The following is an 18,766-nucleotide window of genomic DNA, read 5'->3' on the forward strand; positions in this document are numbered from 1 at the left end:
AGGCGGCTCTGGCTCTGCAGGGTGAGAAGTTGCTCTGCCCTGCCCTGGGAGTGGCCACCGTGAGGGAGGCCTGTGGGCTGCCTGTCAACCGGCTGTATCCTGGGGACCCGTCCCCACTCCGCCTGGGCTCCGTTAGCTCGGGATCGTGCCTGTAGGTGTGGGGTGACGGGTCCGTATCGGTGGAATGCCTCTGGTGCAGGAAATTTGCCTCTCAGGTTAGGCCGCAGGTTGTGTGACTGTGTGTGTGTGTGTGTGTGTGTGTGTGTGTGTGTGTGTGTGTGTGTGGCTTCTGGGGTGGAGCAGGAACTAACTCGGGCGCCCTAGGAATTAAGGGGAGGTTTGTTGCTTCTGCGTTTCAGAAAAACAATCTTCCTTTGACCCGGCCCGCAGGTCGAGCAACGAGGACTCTAGAGGGGGAGTGAGGATGAGGAGGGACAAGAGACACGAGAAATGGAGACAAGACAGGATTCTGATCAAGTCTCGTTTATTCAGGGGGAGTTCACATAATATACAGGGGAAAAACAGGTGAAACAGCCAATGAGCATCCCACCTGAAGCAAATTCCAGCAAATACCCCAGGTGGAACAAACAAGCAAAGAATGGAGTAAACAACCATCTAGAGGAATGCAGACACTGCACGCAGAGAGACCCCGCCCTGGGGCTGGAGACAGCAGAGCAGACCCCAACAAGATGGATGCCATGCAAATGGTCCCCCACATTCCTTGCCCAGGTAGTTCCTGGGTTCACCTTCTCTGGGCTGAAGTGGAAGAAGGAATACCATCTCTGGGCATAGATTGCATGGCTTCTGGGCCTGAACCCCTTGTTCCAGAGGATACCTGTGATGGTGACAGCCAGGGACTGAGAACGTCAGGGGCAGGGCTGGTGGAGGTAGGCAGGTGGTCCTGGGCTCCGCTCCAGGTCCTTGGCCTCATCCTCTGCTCATCTGCTGCTGGTTTCTGGAGACGGTTCCATGATGGGCCTAAGGGTACTGGGTTCCCACTATGGCCCAGGGTCTGTGCTGTGCGTTGAATTGTGCCCTCACCCCAAAATATGTTGAAATCCTAACCCCCAGTACCTCAGAATGTGACCTTATTTGGAAATAGGATAGTTGCAGATACAATTAGTTAAGTCGGTGGTCCCCTCATCCACTGGGACTGTTGTCCTTATGCGAAGATGACCACGTGAAGACAGGCACACAGGGAGAAGGCCACAGAAGACGGAGGCAGAGACTGGAAGGAGGCAGCCGCCAGCCACGGCACACTGAGGACTGCCAGCCAGCAAACCCTCAGAAGCTGGAAGGGGTCTCTCCTCTAGGTTTCAGAGGGAGCATGACTCCTAGCCTCCAGAACCGAACCCAGAACTTGCAGTTTTAAGCTCCCTGTTCATGATGCTTTGTTACAGCAGCTGAGAAGACAATCAAGTCTGGGAGCCGAGGGTGGGCCCTGCGAGCCCTCTGTCCATCTTGGCTCCTGGGTCCTTCTTGGAGGAGGGCCCTCTTGGGTTCCTCCTTACAGCCTGCCCCTTGTCTCTCCACAGGCCTCAGTTCCCAAACCTGCAAGCACCTTTATTTCTCAAAACACCCCTGGGACTGGAGACAGGGCCTGTCGCTGGAGGGACGATGACAGAGGAAGGAATAGTTGTTTGATAGATGACAATACTAAGGTTAAGAAGTGCTAGTTTTCCCTAAGACACTAGTTAGGACCTAGGAAGGGTACGCCCAAGTCCTTTGCAGCCTCTTGTTGGGGAGATCCTCATCCTGTCTTCTGTGATGTCACAGCTCCCTGTGTCCTCTGGGCCCCTGACCGAGGGACTGCGAGTCCCCTGGAGTCTGACCCATGTTTTCAGCTCCCCGGCGCCTCCTGCGCCATGAAGCCTGGCTGGCAGGCACCTGTGTCCTCTGAACAGCTTTCCTAGATCTGGGCCCCTGCCTTGGGCTGTCTCACTCATTAGTTATCTTTGCCCGTGTGTGTCCTGTCTGCCCAGCTAGCCCAAGTCCCCTGGTGTCCTGTCGTATTCATCTTCACCCTCATGCGAACACAGGGCAAGTCTGTGGTCACGCCGCCGAAGCCGCTGCCAAAGATGATGGGGCTGCTGTGCAGGGAAGGCCGGGCCCTTCCGGGGGCTGGGGCCCTGCACCACCAAGCCCCTGTCTCTTTCCTGCCGAGACAGCACCAGCCGAGGCCACGGAGCGCAGTGACGCCCAGGGCAGGGCTGGCTTAGCAGCACCTAGTGTGAGCTGCCTTGAAGGAGAGAGGACCTGCAGGGTTTAACCACTGGGTCCCGGTGGAACCCCGCCCTGCCCTTGGACTCTCACTGGTGTCCCCACTCAGAGCGCATCACTGCCTGTGGTGGCCAGGGGGGCTTGCTGCTGTGTCTGGGGACGGGCCCGTGTTCTGACTTCACCTCCGTCGGCCTACGAGCCCCAGGCTTGGCATCCCAGGGCCCAGGAGCCATCAAGAAGTGCTTCGGTGGTTTGCCCCCGCCTGTGAGTACAGTCTGACGGGCCAGTGTCACTGGTGCTCAAAGGTGCTTTTGAAAAATTCTGAAACGTGCCCTGGCATCCCCGGAGCGTTCTCCATGCTTCGAGCGTGGCCGGAGCTGCACAGCTGTGTCCCGGGAGCGAAGGCAGAACAATGCTGCTCGGCGTGGGCTCCGGCCGGTGCTACCTACGGAAGCACTGGCGACCCCGGGCACTGCGGGCAGGGGCCTCAGCCCGCACACCCCCCGCCCCCGTGCCCTTCCCCACTCCAAGGGTGAGGCTGTCCTTGTGCCGGGTGGAGATCGCCCACTGTGGGACCCAGAGTGCACGTGGGTGCTGCAGGGGTACGGTGCCCCAGAGAGCCGGCCGCGTCCAGTCCAGCTCCAGGGCGAGGACGCTTCCAGGACGAGTCAGGGAGGCCTGGGCGTGGTGGGCGGGAAGGTGGGGGCGTCGGCGGGCCTCACTTTCGGGCATGAGGGAGACGGGCCGCAGTGCTCTGACTGCCACCCCAGATGTAGTTGAGGGCTTCAGGAGGTTGGGTCAGAGGTTGGAAGGTTCTGGAACCTCCCCATGCCCCTACATTTGTCAGGGTGCTCCCCTGCAGACATTAGTGGCATAGCCTGTACAAGGTATGTAGCCCCGAGCTTATCTTTGGGGGTATTTGAGGAGGGGCAGCTGGGGACACTGAGGATCTCGTTCCAAAACTTCCCAAAAGGGTGGGAAGAAGAGACCCATCCCCACCCCAAGATAGTGTGTGCCGTGACAGCTTTTAAAAGAGAGTCTAGCCCTGGCCGGTTTGGCTCAGTGGTTAGAGTGTCGGCCTGCGGTCCGGAGAGACCCGGGTTCGGTTCCCGCTAAGGGCATGTACCTCGGTTGCAGTTTGTCCCCGGCCCTGGTTGGGTCGTGCAGGTGGCAGCCACTCGATGTGTCCCTTCACATCGATGTTTCTCTCTCTCTCTCTCTCTCTCTTCCTCTCCCTCCCTCCCACTCTATCTGAACAAAAAATGGAAAAATGTCCTCGGATAAGGAAAAAAAAAAGAGAGTCTACACCTCACTCCACCCCACCACCACACAAAAAAGAGAGTCTAAATGTGCTGAATTTGTTGGAACTTGTTAAAGTAAAGCAAAAGTGTTGGGAGCTTAAGCCCTTATGAATCAAAAGTTGTCCCCTAGAGTCCCCTGGTGTGACTCGGTTGAGCATCTTTCCTTGCACTGAAGGGTCAGCTGGTTCGATTCCCAGTCAGGGCACATGCCTGGGTTGTGGGCCCCGTCCCCAATGGGGGGCGTGCAGGAGGCAGCCAAACGATGCTTCTCTCTCACATCAATGTTTCTCTCTCTATTTTCCTCTCTTCCCCTCTCCCTTCTCCTCTCTCTCTCTCAAAAAAAAAAAAAAATTAATGAAAACATTTTTAAAAAGTGTCCCCTAGTGACCAGGTTATCCAAACAAGTCTGGACTCTGTGTCCCCTGCCACAAACCCTGCCCTGTCCCACCAGTCCCTCTGCCTCTTTAACTTGACCTCCCTTCTGCCAAGGAGGCTCCAGGGGAGAGAGAGCCCTTGAAGGCCTGGAAGCTACTAACAGCCTTGGCTCTGCCACCGAGCTGTGTGTCATTGGGCCCCTCGTTTACTGCTCTGGGCCTCAGTTTCCCCATCTCTGATGTAGTCCCAAGGCTCATTAAGTCCTGCTTCCATGGATGTGAACACTGGCTACAAAACTTGTGCTTTCGTCTCTGAAACACCTGATTTGGGATGTTGTCTGTAGGCTATTTCAGCTGGTCATCCCCACATTTTCAGATGGGGCAGGTCAGAGATGGTAACAACCCCTCCTGCTGCTGACGACCATGCCACTGTCATGGGGCACTTTTAATTTGTGGAGACTTGTCCTATAACTGTAAGCATCCTTGTGCACGAGGCAGGGATGCTATGACCTGTATTTCACAGATTGGCAAAATAAGGCCCAGAAGAGTTAAGTCCTTCCCCAAAGATCCATGGTCCCTGGTGATCGAATTAATGTAAATTAGTAGGAAGAGCACTAGTCCGCAGCCAGATGATCTGACCTTGAGAAAGTCACTAAAATCCCTGAGCCTCAATTTTCTGTTTGTACAGGGACAATAATGTTTGTAGGGTCACACAAAAGAATGGAGGTGAAAACAGTTTGCAAATGTGTACGGGTGTTCTTCATCTTATTGTCCGCCGCCTTATTGTTCTTCACATGTATCGTATTGTTTACAAATGGAAGGCTTGTGGCAATTTTGCCTTGAGTAAGTTTGTTGGTGCCATTTTTCCAACAACATTTGCCCACCTCATGTCTCTTCCTCACATTTTGGTAATTTAATATTTCAAAGTTTTTCATTATTATTATATTTGTATGGTGACCTGCAATCAATGATCTTTGATGTTACTACTGTAATGACTTTGGGGCACCACGAACCACGCCCATTTAAGACAGTGAACTTCATTAATAAATGTGTGTCCAGCCGTTCCCCCATCTCTCCTTCTTCTCAGGCCTCCCTAGTCCCTGAGATACAATAATATTGAAATTAGGCCAGAGTTTTGTGTCTCTCGCCTTAAGTCAAAAGCTGGAAATGGCCCTGGCCAGTTTGGGTCAGCGGTCAGAGCATCATCTCGCGGACCAATGAGTCGCAGGTTCGATTCCCGTCAAGGGCACGTGCCTGGGTTGCGGTCTGTCCCCGGCCCTGGTTGGGTCGTGCGGGAGGCAACCAGTCAATGTGGCTCTAGCACATCGATGTTTCTCTCTGTCTCTTGCTCCCTCTCACCCCCCTCCCTCCCACTCTGTCTGATAATAAGTAGAAAAATATCCTCGGGTGAGGAATAAAACAAATAAAATTAAAATTATAGAAGCTGGAAATGATTAACCTCAGTGAGGAAAACATGAAAAGCCGAGATAGGCTCAGAGCTGGGTGTCTTGTGCCAAACAGACAGCGGTTGTGAATGCGAAGGGGACACCGTGAGAGGGGAAAGGGCTACTCGGGCGAGCACAATGGTAGAGCGAGCAGCCTGCGTGCTGACGTGCGGAACGTTGCAGGGGTCTGGGTGGGAGATTGAACCAGACACAACATCCCCATGAGCCAAAGCCTGAGCCAGAGCAAGGCCCTAACGGCTCAGTCCTGTGAAGGCTGAGAGAGGTCGGGAAGCTGTGGGAAAAGTCTGAAGCTACTGAGCTTTAAGGAAAGATGCCGTCTTCATCACATGAAAGAGCAGGTGAAGCCACGAGGCTGAGGCAGAAGCCGCGGTGGGTTCTCCAGGAGATCCTGCTAAGACAGTCAGGGAAGGGGTCCACACTCAACACCAGATTCTCAGTGTAGGCGAAACAGCCTGGTATTGGAAGAAGATGCCGTCTAGGACTTTCACAGCCAGAGTGGAGAAGTCAGTGCCTGGCTTGAAAGCTTCCAAGGACAGCCCAGCCGGTATGACTCAGTGGACTGAGCGTCGTCCCGGTTCAATTCCCAGTCAGGGCACATGCCTGGGTTTGGGCTGGATCCCCGGTGGGGGGCGTGCAGGGGGCAGTGATCAATGTTTCTGTCTCTCCCTCCCTTCCACTCTCTTTAAAAAATCAATGAAAACATATAAAAAAAATAAGAACAGGCTGACACTCTCCTTTGGGGCTAATGCAGTTAGTTGAAGCCAATGCTCACTTACCACCTGATAACCCTCGGGCCCCTAAGGATCACGCTGAATCTCCTCTGCCTGTGCTCTGTGAATGGAACAGCAAGGCCTGGTGACAGCACACCTGTTGACATGTTTACTGAACATTTTAAGCCCACTGTTGAGACCTACTGCTCGGAAGAAAAGATTCCTTTCAAAATATGCGGCTCATTGTCAGTGTACCTGGTCATGCAAGAGCTCTGATGGAGATGCACAATGAGATTAATGCTGTTTTCATGCCCGCTAACACACATCCACTCTGCAGCCCATGGATCCAGGAGTAATTTCAACTTTCAATTCTTATTACTAAAGGGACATCTTTTTTAAAGCTATAGCACCATATATACAGCTTCCTCTGATGGATCTGGGTAAAGGAACTTGAACACCTTCCAGAAAGGATTCACCGTTCTAGATGCCATTAAGAACATTGTGATTTATGAGGTATTACCTCACACCTGTCAGAATGGCTGCCATCAATAAATCATCAAACAACAAGTGTTGGCGAGGGTGTGGAGAAAAGGGGGCTCTAGTACCTGCTGGTGGGAATGCAGACTGGTGCAGCCACTATGGAAAACAATATGGTGTTACCTCAAAAAATTAAAAATTGAACTACCATTTAACCCAGTGATCCCACTTCTAGCAATATACCCTAAGAAGCCTGAAACACCAATCAGAAAGAATATATGTACCCCATGTTCATAGCAGCACTATTTACAATAGCTAAGATCTGGAAACAACCCAAATGTCCATCAGTAGACGAATGGATAAAGAAGCTGTGGTACATATACACAATGGAGTACTATGCAGCTGTAAGAAAGAAAGATCTCTTATCCTTTGAGACGATATGGAGGGACCTGGAAAGTATTATCCTACGCGAAACAAGCCAAACAGAGAAAGACAAGTATCATATGATCTCACTTATTTGTGGAATATAATGAACATAACAGTCTGAGGAATGGGGTAGTCCCAGAAACATGGAAGGGAGGTACAGACTGACAATCCCCAGAAGAGGGGGTGGTGGGAGAGAGATAAACCACAGAACTTGTATGCATGTATGCATGAACAATGGACATGGACAACAAAGCTGGGGACAGGGCGGGGAGGGGGGAATCAATGAGGGAAAAAGGAGAAACATCTGTAACAAAAATAAATTAATTAATTATAAAAAAAAAAAGAACATTGTGATTCATGGGAAGAGGTCAAAATGTCAACATTAACAAGGGTTTAAAAGAAGTCGGTTCCAGCCCTCATGGGTGACTTTGAGGGGTTCGAGGCTTCAGTGGAGGAAGTAACTGCAGATGTGGTGGAAAGAGCAAGGGAACTAGAATTACAAGTGGAGCCTGGAGATTTGACTGAATTGCCGCAATCCCGTGATAAAACTTTAATGGACGAGGAGTTGCTTCTTATGCATGAACAAAGAAAGGGGTTTCTCGGGATGGAATTTATTCCTGGTGAAGACGCTGTGAAGAATGTTGAAATGACAACAAAACATTTAGAATAGGATATAAACTTTGTTGATAAAGCAGCAGCAGAATTTGAGAGGACCAACTCCAAATCTGAAAGAAGTTCCACTAGGGGTAAAACGCTGTCGAACAGCATTACATGCTACATCAAAATCGTTTGTACAGGGAAGAGCCGACCGATGCATCAATTTCATTGTTGTCTTGTTTTAAGAAATTGCCACAGCCACCCCAACCTTCAGCAGCCACCACCTTGATCAGTCAGCCGCCATCGACCTTGAGGCAAGACCTTCCACCAGCAAAAAGATTACCACTCACCGAAGGCTCAGATGATGGTTAGCACTTTTTAGCAATAAAATATTTTTTAAAATATTTGTATTGACTTTTAGAGAGAGGGGAAGGGAGAGGGAGAGAAGAAGAGAAACATCGATGTGAGAAAGGAACATCAATCAGCTGCCTCCTGCAAGCCCCCTAACTGGGGGTCGAGCCCACAACCCTGGGCATGTGCCCTGACTGGGAATCGAACCAGCGACCTCTCAGTGCATGGGATGACACTCAACGAACTGAGCCATACCAGCCAGGGCACAGCAAATATTTTTAATTAAGGGATATATATATATCCCTTATTATATATATATTATAGTATATAGTATATATATAAAATAATAATTTATATTATTATATATCTAATATATATATCTTAGACATAATGCTATTGCACACTTAATAGAATATAGTATAGTATAAACATAACTTTTATATGCACTGGGAAACCAAAAAATTTGTGTGACTTGCTTTATTGCAATATTCACTTTATTGCGGTGAGTTGGAACCAGACCTGCGATATCTCCCAGGTATGCCCGGCAAGCACCGGTCCATGTTCACCATTTGCAACGGCACAGAGAGCAGGGAGTCCTGCTCACGGTTCTCCCACCCTCCACCTCTCTCTTGCTTGTTTTCCCTCTTGGAGCTACATGCAGTCCCCCAAGGTGTTTCTCTGGGAAGCCTGGCCCCTAACCCCCCTGGTTTCTTTTTCCCCTCCAGACTGCAAATTCACCTGCCACCCGGAGTGTCGCAACCTGATCCAGCTGGACTGCAGTCAGCACGAGGGCGCATTCCGGGACAGAGCTTCTCCAGAAAGCACCCTCACTCCGACCTCTGACCAGGTAGGCAGCAAAGCTTGAGGACCGGGCTGGGCACAGCCTTTGCAGTGCCTTGGATTCCCCTGTCTTTCCAGGAGCTGGTGAGCAGGAGGTGGCGTGGGTATTCCACATGTGCTGGATGTTGGGGTCCCCTTCTGGCCAGATAGGGTTCACAGACACATTCTGATTCCGCATGCAATTCTGATGTGTGTGGGTTTTTTTTCCCCACATGACCAAAGCAATTCTATAATACCACCTGGGTGTTTTACAATTCAACGTCACTCTCTGCGCCCCTCCCACTCTGCGTCAGATGCCAACTGCAAGTTTAGGTTGTCACCTGGGCTTCTGACCCACTGGCTTTAGATCGGAGGTTACCACAACTCCCTCCTTGGGTTTGATTATATTTGTGAACGCGGCTCACAGAACACAGAGAAAATGTTACTTAACAGATTACTATACAGGGATAGGACTCAGGAACAGCCGATGGAAGAGAGGCAGAGAAAGGGGTATGAGAAGGGCACAGGGCTCCCATGCCCTCTCCAGGTGTGCCACCTCCCCGACTCTCCACATGTCCACCAGCCCAGGAGCTCTCTGATTCCTTCCTTTTGTGTTTTTACGGAGACTTCATTACATAGGCATGATTGATTAAATCACTGGCCATTAGTGACAGATTCAACCTCCCGCCCCTCTCCCCTCCCTGGAGGTCAGAGGGTGGGGCTGAAAGTTCCAACACTCTGATCACCTGTAGGTTCTACTGGCAACCAGCCCCCATCTTTAGGGAGGGTCCCAAAGTCCCTCATTAGACATAACAAGAGACACCTTGCTTGCTCTCATCACTCCGGAAGTTCCTAGGGTTTTAGGAGCTCTGTGCCTGAAATGGGGACAAAGACCAAATATATATTTATTATCACAAATCCCAGTATCACACACCCTTTTTCCGACTGGGGAGATGGCTCACGGAGTTCCACGGAGACGTCCGTAGTCCCCTGTCCGGAGCCTGCTAGGGCTTTAAGCCAGAGGTGTGGCCATGGGTAGAGGCAGCGGGGTCCCAGAGAAGAATCCCGAAGATGCTTTGAGGCCTCATACCCCTGGGCCAGTGGGAACGTGGGGGCTGTCAGCCAGGCCAGATCAACTTCAGAGGGGCTAGGCAAATATTTTTCCCGTGTTAAAGGACCAGGAAATTTGATGCCCAAAGCAGCTCTTGGTTCTGGATTTGCCAAAGCACTTGAACCAGGCTGCATCTGAACTTTGATATCTAGGATTTGGAAGGGTGACAGGAGAGCTTTTTTTTGGATTCTTGCATTGAACAAGCATTTATTGAATATCTACTATGTGCCAAGCATTGGTGAGAATAGGGATAATAAATGATATATCAGTTTTTATCCTCAAAGAGCTTACATTCTGGCAGGAGAGGCAGAATACCACCACATAGTATATACTATGATGCATGTTGCCATTAATATGAATCGAGTGTTTTGAATTCACAGTGCAATTGTTTCTGTTGGGAGAAATCAGGGAAGACTTCCCAAAGGAGGTGATATTTGATCTGAGTCTTCATGTATGAGTCAAAGGTTGCTGGGTCAAGGAAGTAAGAAGTGTTCCAGGACACCATCTATTTATTCATTCAACAAATATGTTTTGAATGTTGACCATGTGCAGGCTCAGGAATGCCAGGGACTTAGTGATGAAATTAACAGAGTTGACCCCCGCCCTCCCAGTGCTTGCAATAGGGTAGTGAAATTAAACAAAAAACCCCATGTTTATGAGGGAAAGCCCAAGGTACTGTGAGAGACAATACAGATGCTGGGTAACTGGTTATTTCCTGAAGAGAATCGGGTTCAGCCCCAAGTCCCCAGAACAGCCATCCACATGCTTTTTCTGATCATAATGCACATGATCAATGATGTTCAATCATCAGATCCACCCATGGGTGGTACCAGCCTCAGCTATTGCTCCATGCCTCTTCCTCCCACTGCGAAAGCATTACTAGAAAGCAAATGTGATGAATGTTTTTATTAACATGACATTGAATCAGTTCTAAAATAAGTGTTTTGAAATGCTGTATATCCTCCACACACTTTGGAATAGTAACTGCTTATGGTGTGGCCTGTGGAACCCAGCCTCTTGAGAGGTCTTGTCCCCAGCTGGAACCTGTCCATCCCGGTGGGGGATCGGGAACAGGACACAGAGCTGACTCCTGGTAATTGACGCAGACTTTTGCTGAAGGAATTCCTTAGAAGACGTAAACAGGAGCTTTCATAGCCCACCGTGCAGCAACATTTCCTTAAAATCTTATTTAAACAACTCTTTATTTTCCCTGTTTTCTATCCCATTTGGGAGCTTCCAAGTCTCTCTTCTTTCTGTTCCCCTCAACTCTGCCCATCCACCACCTGGAGCCTGCTCCCCGCACTGCTCCCTGGGTCTCCTGTTTTGGTACCCTTTATTCCTTCTTCTAAAGCAGCAGGTCGCAAAAGGGGGTGACTTGGCTCCCTTCCCCCAGGGGACATTTGGCAGTTTCTGGAGACGTTTTTGATTATTACAACTGGAAGCTGCCATTGGCGTCTAGCGGGGAGAGGTCAGGGATTCTGCCGAACATTTTACGGTGCACAGAAGAGGTTCCTGCAGCAAAGAATCATCTGACCCAAAACATCAACAGTGCCGAGCCCTGGCCAGGGAGCTCCGTTGGGTAGAGCATTGTCCTGATACGCCAAGGTTTCAGGTTAGATCCCTGGTCAGGGCGCAATACAAGAAGCAACCAAGGAATGCGTAAATAAGTGGAACGATACATTGATGTTTCTCTCTCTCTCTCTCTCTCTCTCTCTCCCCCTTCATCTGTCTCTAAAATCAATACTTGGGGGGGGGGGTGCAAAGAAACAGTGCCAAGTTTGAGAAACCCTGCCCTAGAGCTGGTTAGCCAGCTCCCAAGCGCGGTGGGCCAAAGGCCCAGAGCAGGGCCTGGGGTTTGCCATATACATCATCTCATCCTCAGAATGTCAGCAGTGCACATGTGCTCCCCAGTCTGAGTGACCCCTCTCCCTCTGCTGGGGACCCTCTGGCAAGCTAAGTCATGGTTGTGTCTAGAGCAAAACCACACTGACGTGTAGAAGGAGCAACATAGAAACACACCGAAGGAGCCAAGAGTCCCGTGTGGGGATGGGACAGCCCCCAGCCAGCAAACAGCCTGGAGCGGGGTTGGCCCGGGGGGAGGGGCTGTGTTTGCCTTGGACAGGCCTGGCTGGTGCTTCAGCCCAAGTAGGGCAGGGCCTAGCCTTCTATCAATAAAACCTGGGCCCCGCTCCAGGCTACTCTCCTTCTCTAAAAAGCTTATTTGTGCTGATTTCCGCCTTGGCTTGATTTTCTGTGAAGTACCAGGATGGACTTTCTTTCACCTTGCCATTGTCCCCTGGGCTCACACCTAACGTGCTAGTGCCATTCCCTGGGGGGTTCACTGTGGCCAGGGCCGTGGTCTGGGCTCAGCTCGGACGGACGTGTGGCTGTTAGGAGGGCTCAGCTTGGTAGCATTTCTCCTCTCTGCTCTGCAAGGGAAAAAAAAATCATTGATTTCCCTCCACCCAGAGAGAACCACTACTAGTTAACACTTTTTCTTTCTTCTTCCTGTACATTCATGCATTTTCCCAAACCTTGTTGAGATCATTCTGTAGATAAGTATTTGGCCTCGACCTTTGGAAAGCCGTGGTCCTAAGGTTCTGGCTGTCTTCTCTCGGAGGGAGGCAGGAGAGAGGAAGAAGGGGCAGGTGTGTGGGGGTGGGGTGGGGGTGGGGGTGGGGTGGGGGTGGGGGTGGGCTCAGAGCCCCCAGCTCTACTCACAGGACCACGTGGGGGGTGCGTGTCTCTCGGGCAGGGAAACCGAGGAAGGGCGGCTGATAGCTGCCTATGCTTTGTCAACCTGGAACCAGTGGTTTCAGAGTCACTCCTTGGAACTCCCTGAGGCCTGTGACACCTGACTTTTCCCTTGGGCACCTGTTGTTGACCAAACAAATCTCCTTCAAGTCCACCCCAGTCCTTCCTCTGTGTGAGCCGGTTCCCAGAGAACGTGCTCGCCATTGGTTGAAGGCCACTAATTGCCAAAGCCGCTGCCGCTCTTCCAGTTACGGGCACATCGCAAAGGCTTGATGCTTTAAGCGTGCTCTTACCTGTCACCACTAGGATGAAAAAAACCCTCAGGGGTTCACGATGAAGTGAGACCTCTACTGGTTTGGTCCCGTCCCTTCACTGCCTTTGGAAAAGTAGACCCAAAGGGAGGAAGTGTTTGCCCCAAACTGTTGATTCTCATCATAACCTGCTGCAGCCCAAGAGGATCCTGGTAGCTCTGTCACTCTGGCCTTTGGTGCTGTTTTTCTTGGTACATGGAATGTACAGATGACAAGAAAAAAACATGAGGACTCTTTGTTTCACTCAAATGACTGCAGCCAGGGATTGAATCTTACGTCTGACAGGCCGGGCTTCCTTTCCCTCCCCCTGGCCTTCCAGAATCCTGGAGCAGCTTCAGGAACTCGGTCCCGCCCTGCCTGCAAAGTCCAGCCCCTCCCGCAGCACTTTACAAACCTCACTCAGGTGCTTTCCACTTAGGATCCTGGCCATTACGCTAAAACTTATGTTAAAGGAACTTTTCAAAAACCCTGAATCACTATTTGATGTACTTAGGATTTTTTTCCTGACACATTAAATTAATACTTAATCTCGCCCTGGCCAGTTTGGCTCAGCGGTTAGAGCGTCGGCCTGCGGTCCGGAGAGACCCGGGTTCGGTTCCCGCTAAGGGCATGTACTTCGGTTGCAGTTTGTCCCCAGCCCTGGTTGGTTGTGTGGGTGGCAGCCACTCAATGTGTCCCTTCACGTCGATGTTTCTCTCTCTCTCTCCCTCCCACTCTATCTGTACAAAAAATGGAAAAATATCCTTGGGTGAGGATAAAAAAAAAAATTAATACTTCATCTCTAAAATAAGAAAAATGTGTCTTAGGACCGCCTCAAGTTCCTTCTGCACATATTTATCGAGCCAGGCACTGTTCTATAATCCCCAGTACCAGCCGTGGGAATGCTGCCTACAGAGGTGCCTCTCCTTGGTCATCCGTACCTGGACTACCATGGGTGCCCTGGGGGCAGCTGGTGCCCAAGGGGCCCGGGAACAGTGGAGAGAGCTCCAGGGACCTGGGAAGGAAGCTGCAGCCATCCACACTAGTACCAAGGTGTTCTTCCAAAGGAGACATGGGTCCATATGTGCCGATAGGAATAGCGCGAGGTGAACACAAGTCCCTCGACAGTATACACAGGACAAACCCATCTTATTTTGTGCGTGTGTGTGTGTGTGTGTAAATGTGCAGTGAAGGCCTGGAAGATGCCCAGCCAACCACTGGAAGAGATTTCACCTTGGGAGGGTGGGAGTAGAAAAGGGTAGAGTGTGACAACGTTTCACCTTTTGCTGTTCGCCTCAGTGCTGTTTGAATAACCAGATACTGTCATGTATTTCTAGTATAATATTTTTTAAAGATGATATATTTTTTTTTTAAACAAGATAGACTCCTGGCCTGGGTGACGGAAGAGCTGGGTTCTAGCCTAGGCTGTGTAGACGAGACCATTGGTATGTGACCCAGGACAAGCCTCCCAGTTTCTCTGAGCCCCAGGTTTCGCCTCTGAGAAATGGGACCGTAGGCAGGGTGGTTGGGAGGCTCCATGTGAAGATGTATGTGACATGTGACAGCACGTGCAGGTGGAGGGGTGAGCCCCCAGGGCCATCTCTGGTGCCTCCAAAGGTCTTACTGGATTTTTTTAATCACATCACCCTGTGATGAAAGCCCTCCACTTCTATCCAAACCTGGATTAGCACCCAAAAACCTTCATGGTCTGGCTCTGCCAACTCTCCAAAACACCAGAAAAGATGGGTCCTGTACTATGTGCACAACCGGGAAACTATGACTTTGGGGCTTGGGTGGGCACTTCTTACTACAAGACTTAAGATGATCTCCTCCTTTGCAGCCTAAGTTATTTTCCCACTCCATTGCTAAAAAGACCATGATCCTGCCTCCATTCACCAGAGGGACAGATGGCTTCCAGAGCTCCGGGGTAGATCAGCTCGGCCTGCCAGTGTTTCAGCCTGAGCTTGCTCTGCCCTTCTCCTTCGCCCACTGCCCCTCCAGCCGCGTCATTCCTTAGCAGGGCCCCTCTGGAACCGCCTCCCTCAGCCCCTGCAGCTGCTGAGCGGTGACTCAGCTGGCTGGTAGAGCTGAGTTTCCTGGCACCCTGCCCTGGGTTCCCACCCCAGTCGCGCCACTGCCTCCCTGCTGGGGCTCTGCCTTTCCAGAGCCCTTCAGAAGGGGGAAGAGCCTAGGGCCAGTCCTGCTCCCCTCCTCCGCCCGGGGCCACATGCTGAGCCCGGAACTACCACAAGAGGGAGCCCGGGAGCAAGAAGGGGAGAGCCTGAGGTTGGGATCTGCCCTTCCGGAGGGCACGTCCCTCCCTGTCCCTAACCGCTGCTCTGGACAGGAGATTCTGGGCCTGGGGCCCCTCCGAAATGCTCCATAAGTGTTTATCAAATTGAACTGTGGTTGATGACAACAGCAGCTACCACTCGTTGAGGCATATCAGCTGCTCTACTTGTTTTATCAATTACTGAGGGATGTTGAAATTTCCAAATGTAATTGTGGATTTTCCTGTTTTTCCATACAGTTCTGTCTTCCAGTATTTTGAAGCTCTATTACAGTGCATAAACGTTTAGGGTAATTATTTCCTCTTGTTGATTGATCCCTTTACATTATGAAATAACCATCTTATCCCTGGTTATAGTCTTTGCTCTGAAATCTACTTTGTCTGATATTAATATAGCCACTTCAGCTTTCTTTTGATTACCATTAGCATAGTATTTATTTATTCATCCTTTTACTTTTAGGCTATTCGTGTCTTTGTATTTAAAGGTCATTTCTTGTAGACAGCAAATAGTTGGATCTTATTTGTTAATCCGGTCAGATAATCTCTGCCCTTTAACTGGGTTATTTGGATCAGTTACATTTAATGTGATTATTGATATAAGTAGATTTAGGTCTATCATCTTGCTATTTGTCCTATCTGTTCTTTTTTCCCTTCATTTATTTGTGCGCGCGTGTGTGTATCGTCTTAATTGAATATATTTTATGATTCCACTTTATCTCTTTCACTGCCAGCCCACCCACAGGTGCCAAAGGGAGAAGCCAGTCCCCAGCCTCTCTTTCCAGTGTGGCCACATCTGGGACAACCACTGCCCCCCACTGATTTCCCTCCATGCTCTAGAAGCCAGGAGTGCTGGCCAAAGCTGTCAGGGTTCGACTGCATTGGACCTCTCACAGGAGCCACGCCAGAGCCTATCTGAGCAGCTCAGTCCAGCCCACGGAAGCACATTTCTGGGTCAGGTAGAGCTGAAAGTCTTCCCAACCAGGAAGCGCCTGAGATCCTGGCTCTGAGGGATAGAGCTCTAGTATTTACTTGGCTAGAAACCCATAAGCACTGGAGGCGTGTCTCTGAGCTCCTCACAGCCCCACCCACTGCTTCTGCCCTGCAAGCAGGGGGTGCCTGACATGACCTCTGGCTGGGCCAGCTCAGGCCTCACGCTCTGAGACGACAACGAAGCCCTCTTTCTGTGCCTAGTAGTACAGACCTGTTCACGCCTCACGCGGGTGACCACCCTGCCCTGGTCGCTGGAGGAGTGGCCTTGCCTGGAGAGGGGCACTGAGGGATGTGAGTGTTGATCAGACACACTTTTCGTGCTTCTTTATTCTGCCTTCTAATTGTTCTCCTGTAGGAAGTCTCCCTGGGCCTGACTCAGACCTGGCATGAGCTCTTCGGGGCCTCTGCTGTCAGTAAGACACAGACTGCTCAGTGTCTTTACGTGTCAGAGCCCTGATGAAGCTGCTAGCCTGGCAGCCACGCAAGAGAACTGCGGTGTGGGCTAGCACCCCCTCTTCTGTGAGTCTAACCTAAACGGTATGCAGCCGCTTACCTCTTGTAGCAGGAAGTCATCTGTGCACAGTCAGTTTCACGCTGCCAAATACTCCTCTCAGGGTGGAGGGTGGCATCCTTTAGAGAGGGCACCTGGGAAGGTTGCTGCTGAGAGGCATGGGAATTGTAGTTGTCATTGGCAAGTATGGGCCAGGAAGGCAGGAGGACATAGGAGGAGGATATCGACAGGCAAGAGCAAAGCCACAAGAGGGCAGGGCAGCCGCTGGGAAAGTGAACCAGATTTTGAGCAGCTGTAGCAAGGACTAGGCCTGACTGTGGCTGGAGATGGGTGGGAACTGTTGACTCAGCTCATGTTGTGAAGGGCCTTGAAGGACCCACTCAGACTGTGGAATGTTACCAGAGTCGTTGGAGGAAGGACCACGGTTGTAATGGTCAGTTGTCAGACACAGAGGCTCTGGGTTTGGAATCTGATTCTACCATTTGCCTGCTATGTGACCACTCTGAGCCTCAGTTTACTCATCTGTAAATTACCTTTTTGCAGGGTTGTGAGGACTGAGATGATGAAATGTGTAAGAGCTCTTATCTCGTGTCATGCTACTGGACTGCGCGTTATGAGAAGGCAAGGACTACGTCCTAATCAAGCCTGAACTTGAAACCCAAGGCTAGTGTTTGCATGTAGAAGGTGCTCAGTAAATACTTGTTAAATGAATGTATGAAAGAATAAGCAACTGGCGCTTGACACAGAGTAATGATTCAATAATTATTCGTTGAAAACTGACTAGAAAGTTTTATGCTATAACAACTCTGATCAGATCTTGGTCGAGAAGGGTAAATTGGACAACAAGGGGGCGGGACGTTTGGAGGAGACACAGGTGGGAACAAGAGAAACCACCGCAAGGCTTTGCAATAATCTACGCGATGGCTTCACAGAGACAGGAAATGCTGAAGGGGAAGGAACAGGTGGAAGTGAGGCAGGGAATAGTGAGCTCAGTTTGGGACCTGCAGAGAGTGAGGCTGCAGGGGGGAGGGGGGCTGGGTACAGTAAGCAGGTATCGTCTGGAGCTGCCTGGGAGACAGAGCATCCTACACATGAGCCTGTGAGGTGCAGTTGATACACTGGCACAGATGAGATCAGGGTCCCCTGGAGACACAGGCACGCAGGGGAAGAAGACAGTCAGTGGCTGAACTCTGGAAAACCCCAGGGAGCTAAAGGTAAGGCAGGGGCACAGGCAGACTGAGAAAGTAGTTCCTAACTTGTCTGTGAAGGGCTGTGATTTCAGGCAGTCACAGGATAGACACTCAGTACTGTGGTTTTCCAGGACCTGGGTTTTGCAGCCAGACCAGCTAGTTTGGCTCCATGATACATGCACCATAGCATGTGTGATTACGTGTAAGTGACTTCATCTGCCTGACCCTCCTTGCCCCCTCTGTAAAATAGAGGTGAGAACCGTAGCTTCCCCATCAATTTGTTGTAGGGGTTAAGTTAAATGCTGCCTATCGAGGTATTAGTACAGCGCCTACCCATACTGGCTACTGATGGTTTAAAAATACATTTCAGGGGTAGGCTGGCACATCACCCCGGTTTTCAGCCTCTGAATACTGATCTCCATCACTGACACCCCTCCAGTGGACGATGAGGAGACCTGAGGTTTAAACTTGCTCAAGCTGAGCAAGACTCGAGTTGGGACTAGAATACCAGCTTCTGACTCCCCGTCTTGCATCACAGCTTTTCTGGAACAAAAAGAGCCACAGGGTGGATCTAACAGTGGCGTCTGGCCACATGTCAGGACTGCGTTTGCGAAGGAAGAAAGCTTAAGGTCATGTTTTTCATCCTCTGACACTTTGAGACAGGAAAGTCGCCCATTCACCATTTCAGAGGGGTTTTCGGAACCCCAGCACACTGCCATGGATTTAAGGCTCCGGAGTGACGCTTACGGTGCAGACCCCTCTTCCTGGGCCCAGGGACAAGAACAGCCAGTTCCCATCCTGGTATGTTCACCTCCAGAGACATAAAAGGCGATTGCACAGGCTCCCTGTGCCTGCTTCCTCTGTGCCTCCTTTCTCCCCGCCACCCCGC

General features: G+C 50.7%; 1 protein-coding gene across 1 annotated transcript in view; it reads left to right on the forward strand.

Annotated features, from left to right (window-relative positions):
- RASSF5 (Ras association domain family member 5) overlaps window positions 1–18,766 on the forward strand; it is a 72,607-nt gene that overhangs the window by 22,653 nt on the left and 31,188 nt on the right. Inside the window, exon 2 of the mRNA XM_036272268.1 lies at window positions 8,648–8,769. Coding sequence (XP_036128161.1) covers window positions 8,648–8,769 — 122 coding nt within the window. The remainder of the gene's footprint in view (window positions 1–8,647; window positions 8,770–18,766) is intronic.

Source organism: Molossus molossus, unplaced genomic scaffold (genome assembly GCF_014108415.1).
Source record: "Molossus molossus isolate mMolMol1 unplaced genomic scaffold, mMolMol1.p scaffold_m16_p_20, whole genome shotgun sequence".
NCBI classification, from domain to species: domain Eukaryota; kingdom Metazoa; phylum Chordata; class Mammalia; order Chiroptera; family Molossidae; genus Molossus; species Molossus molossus.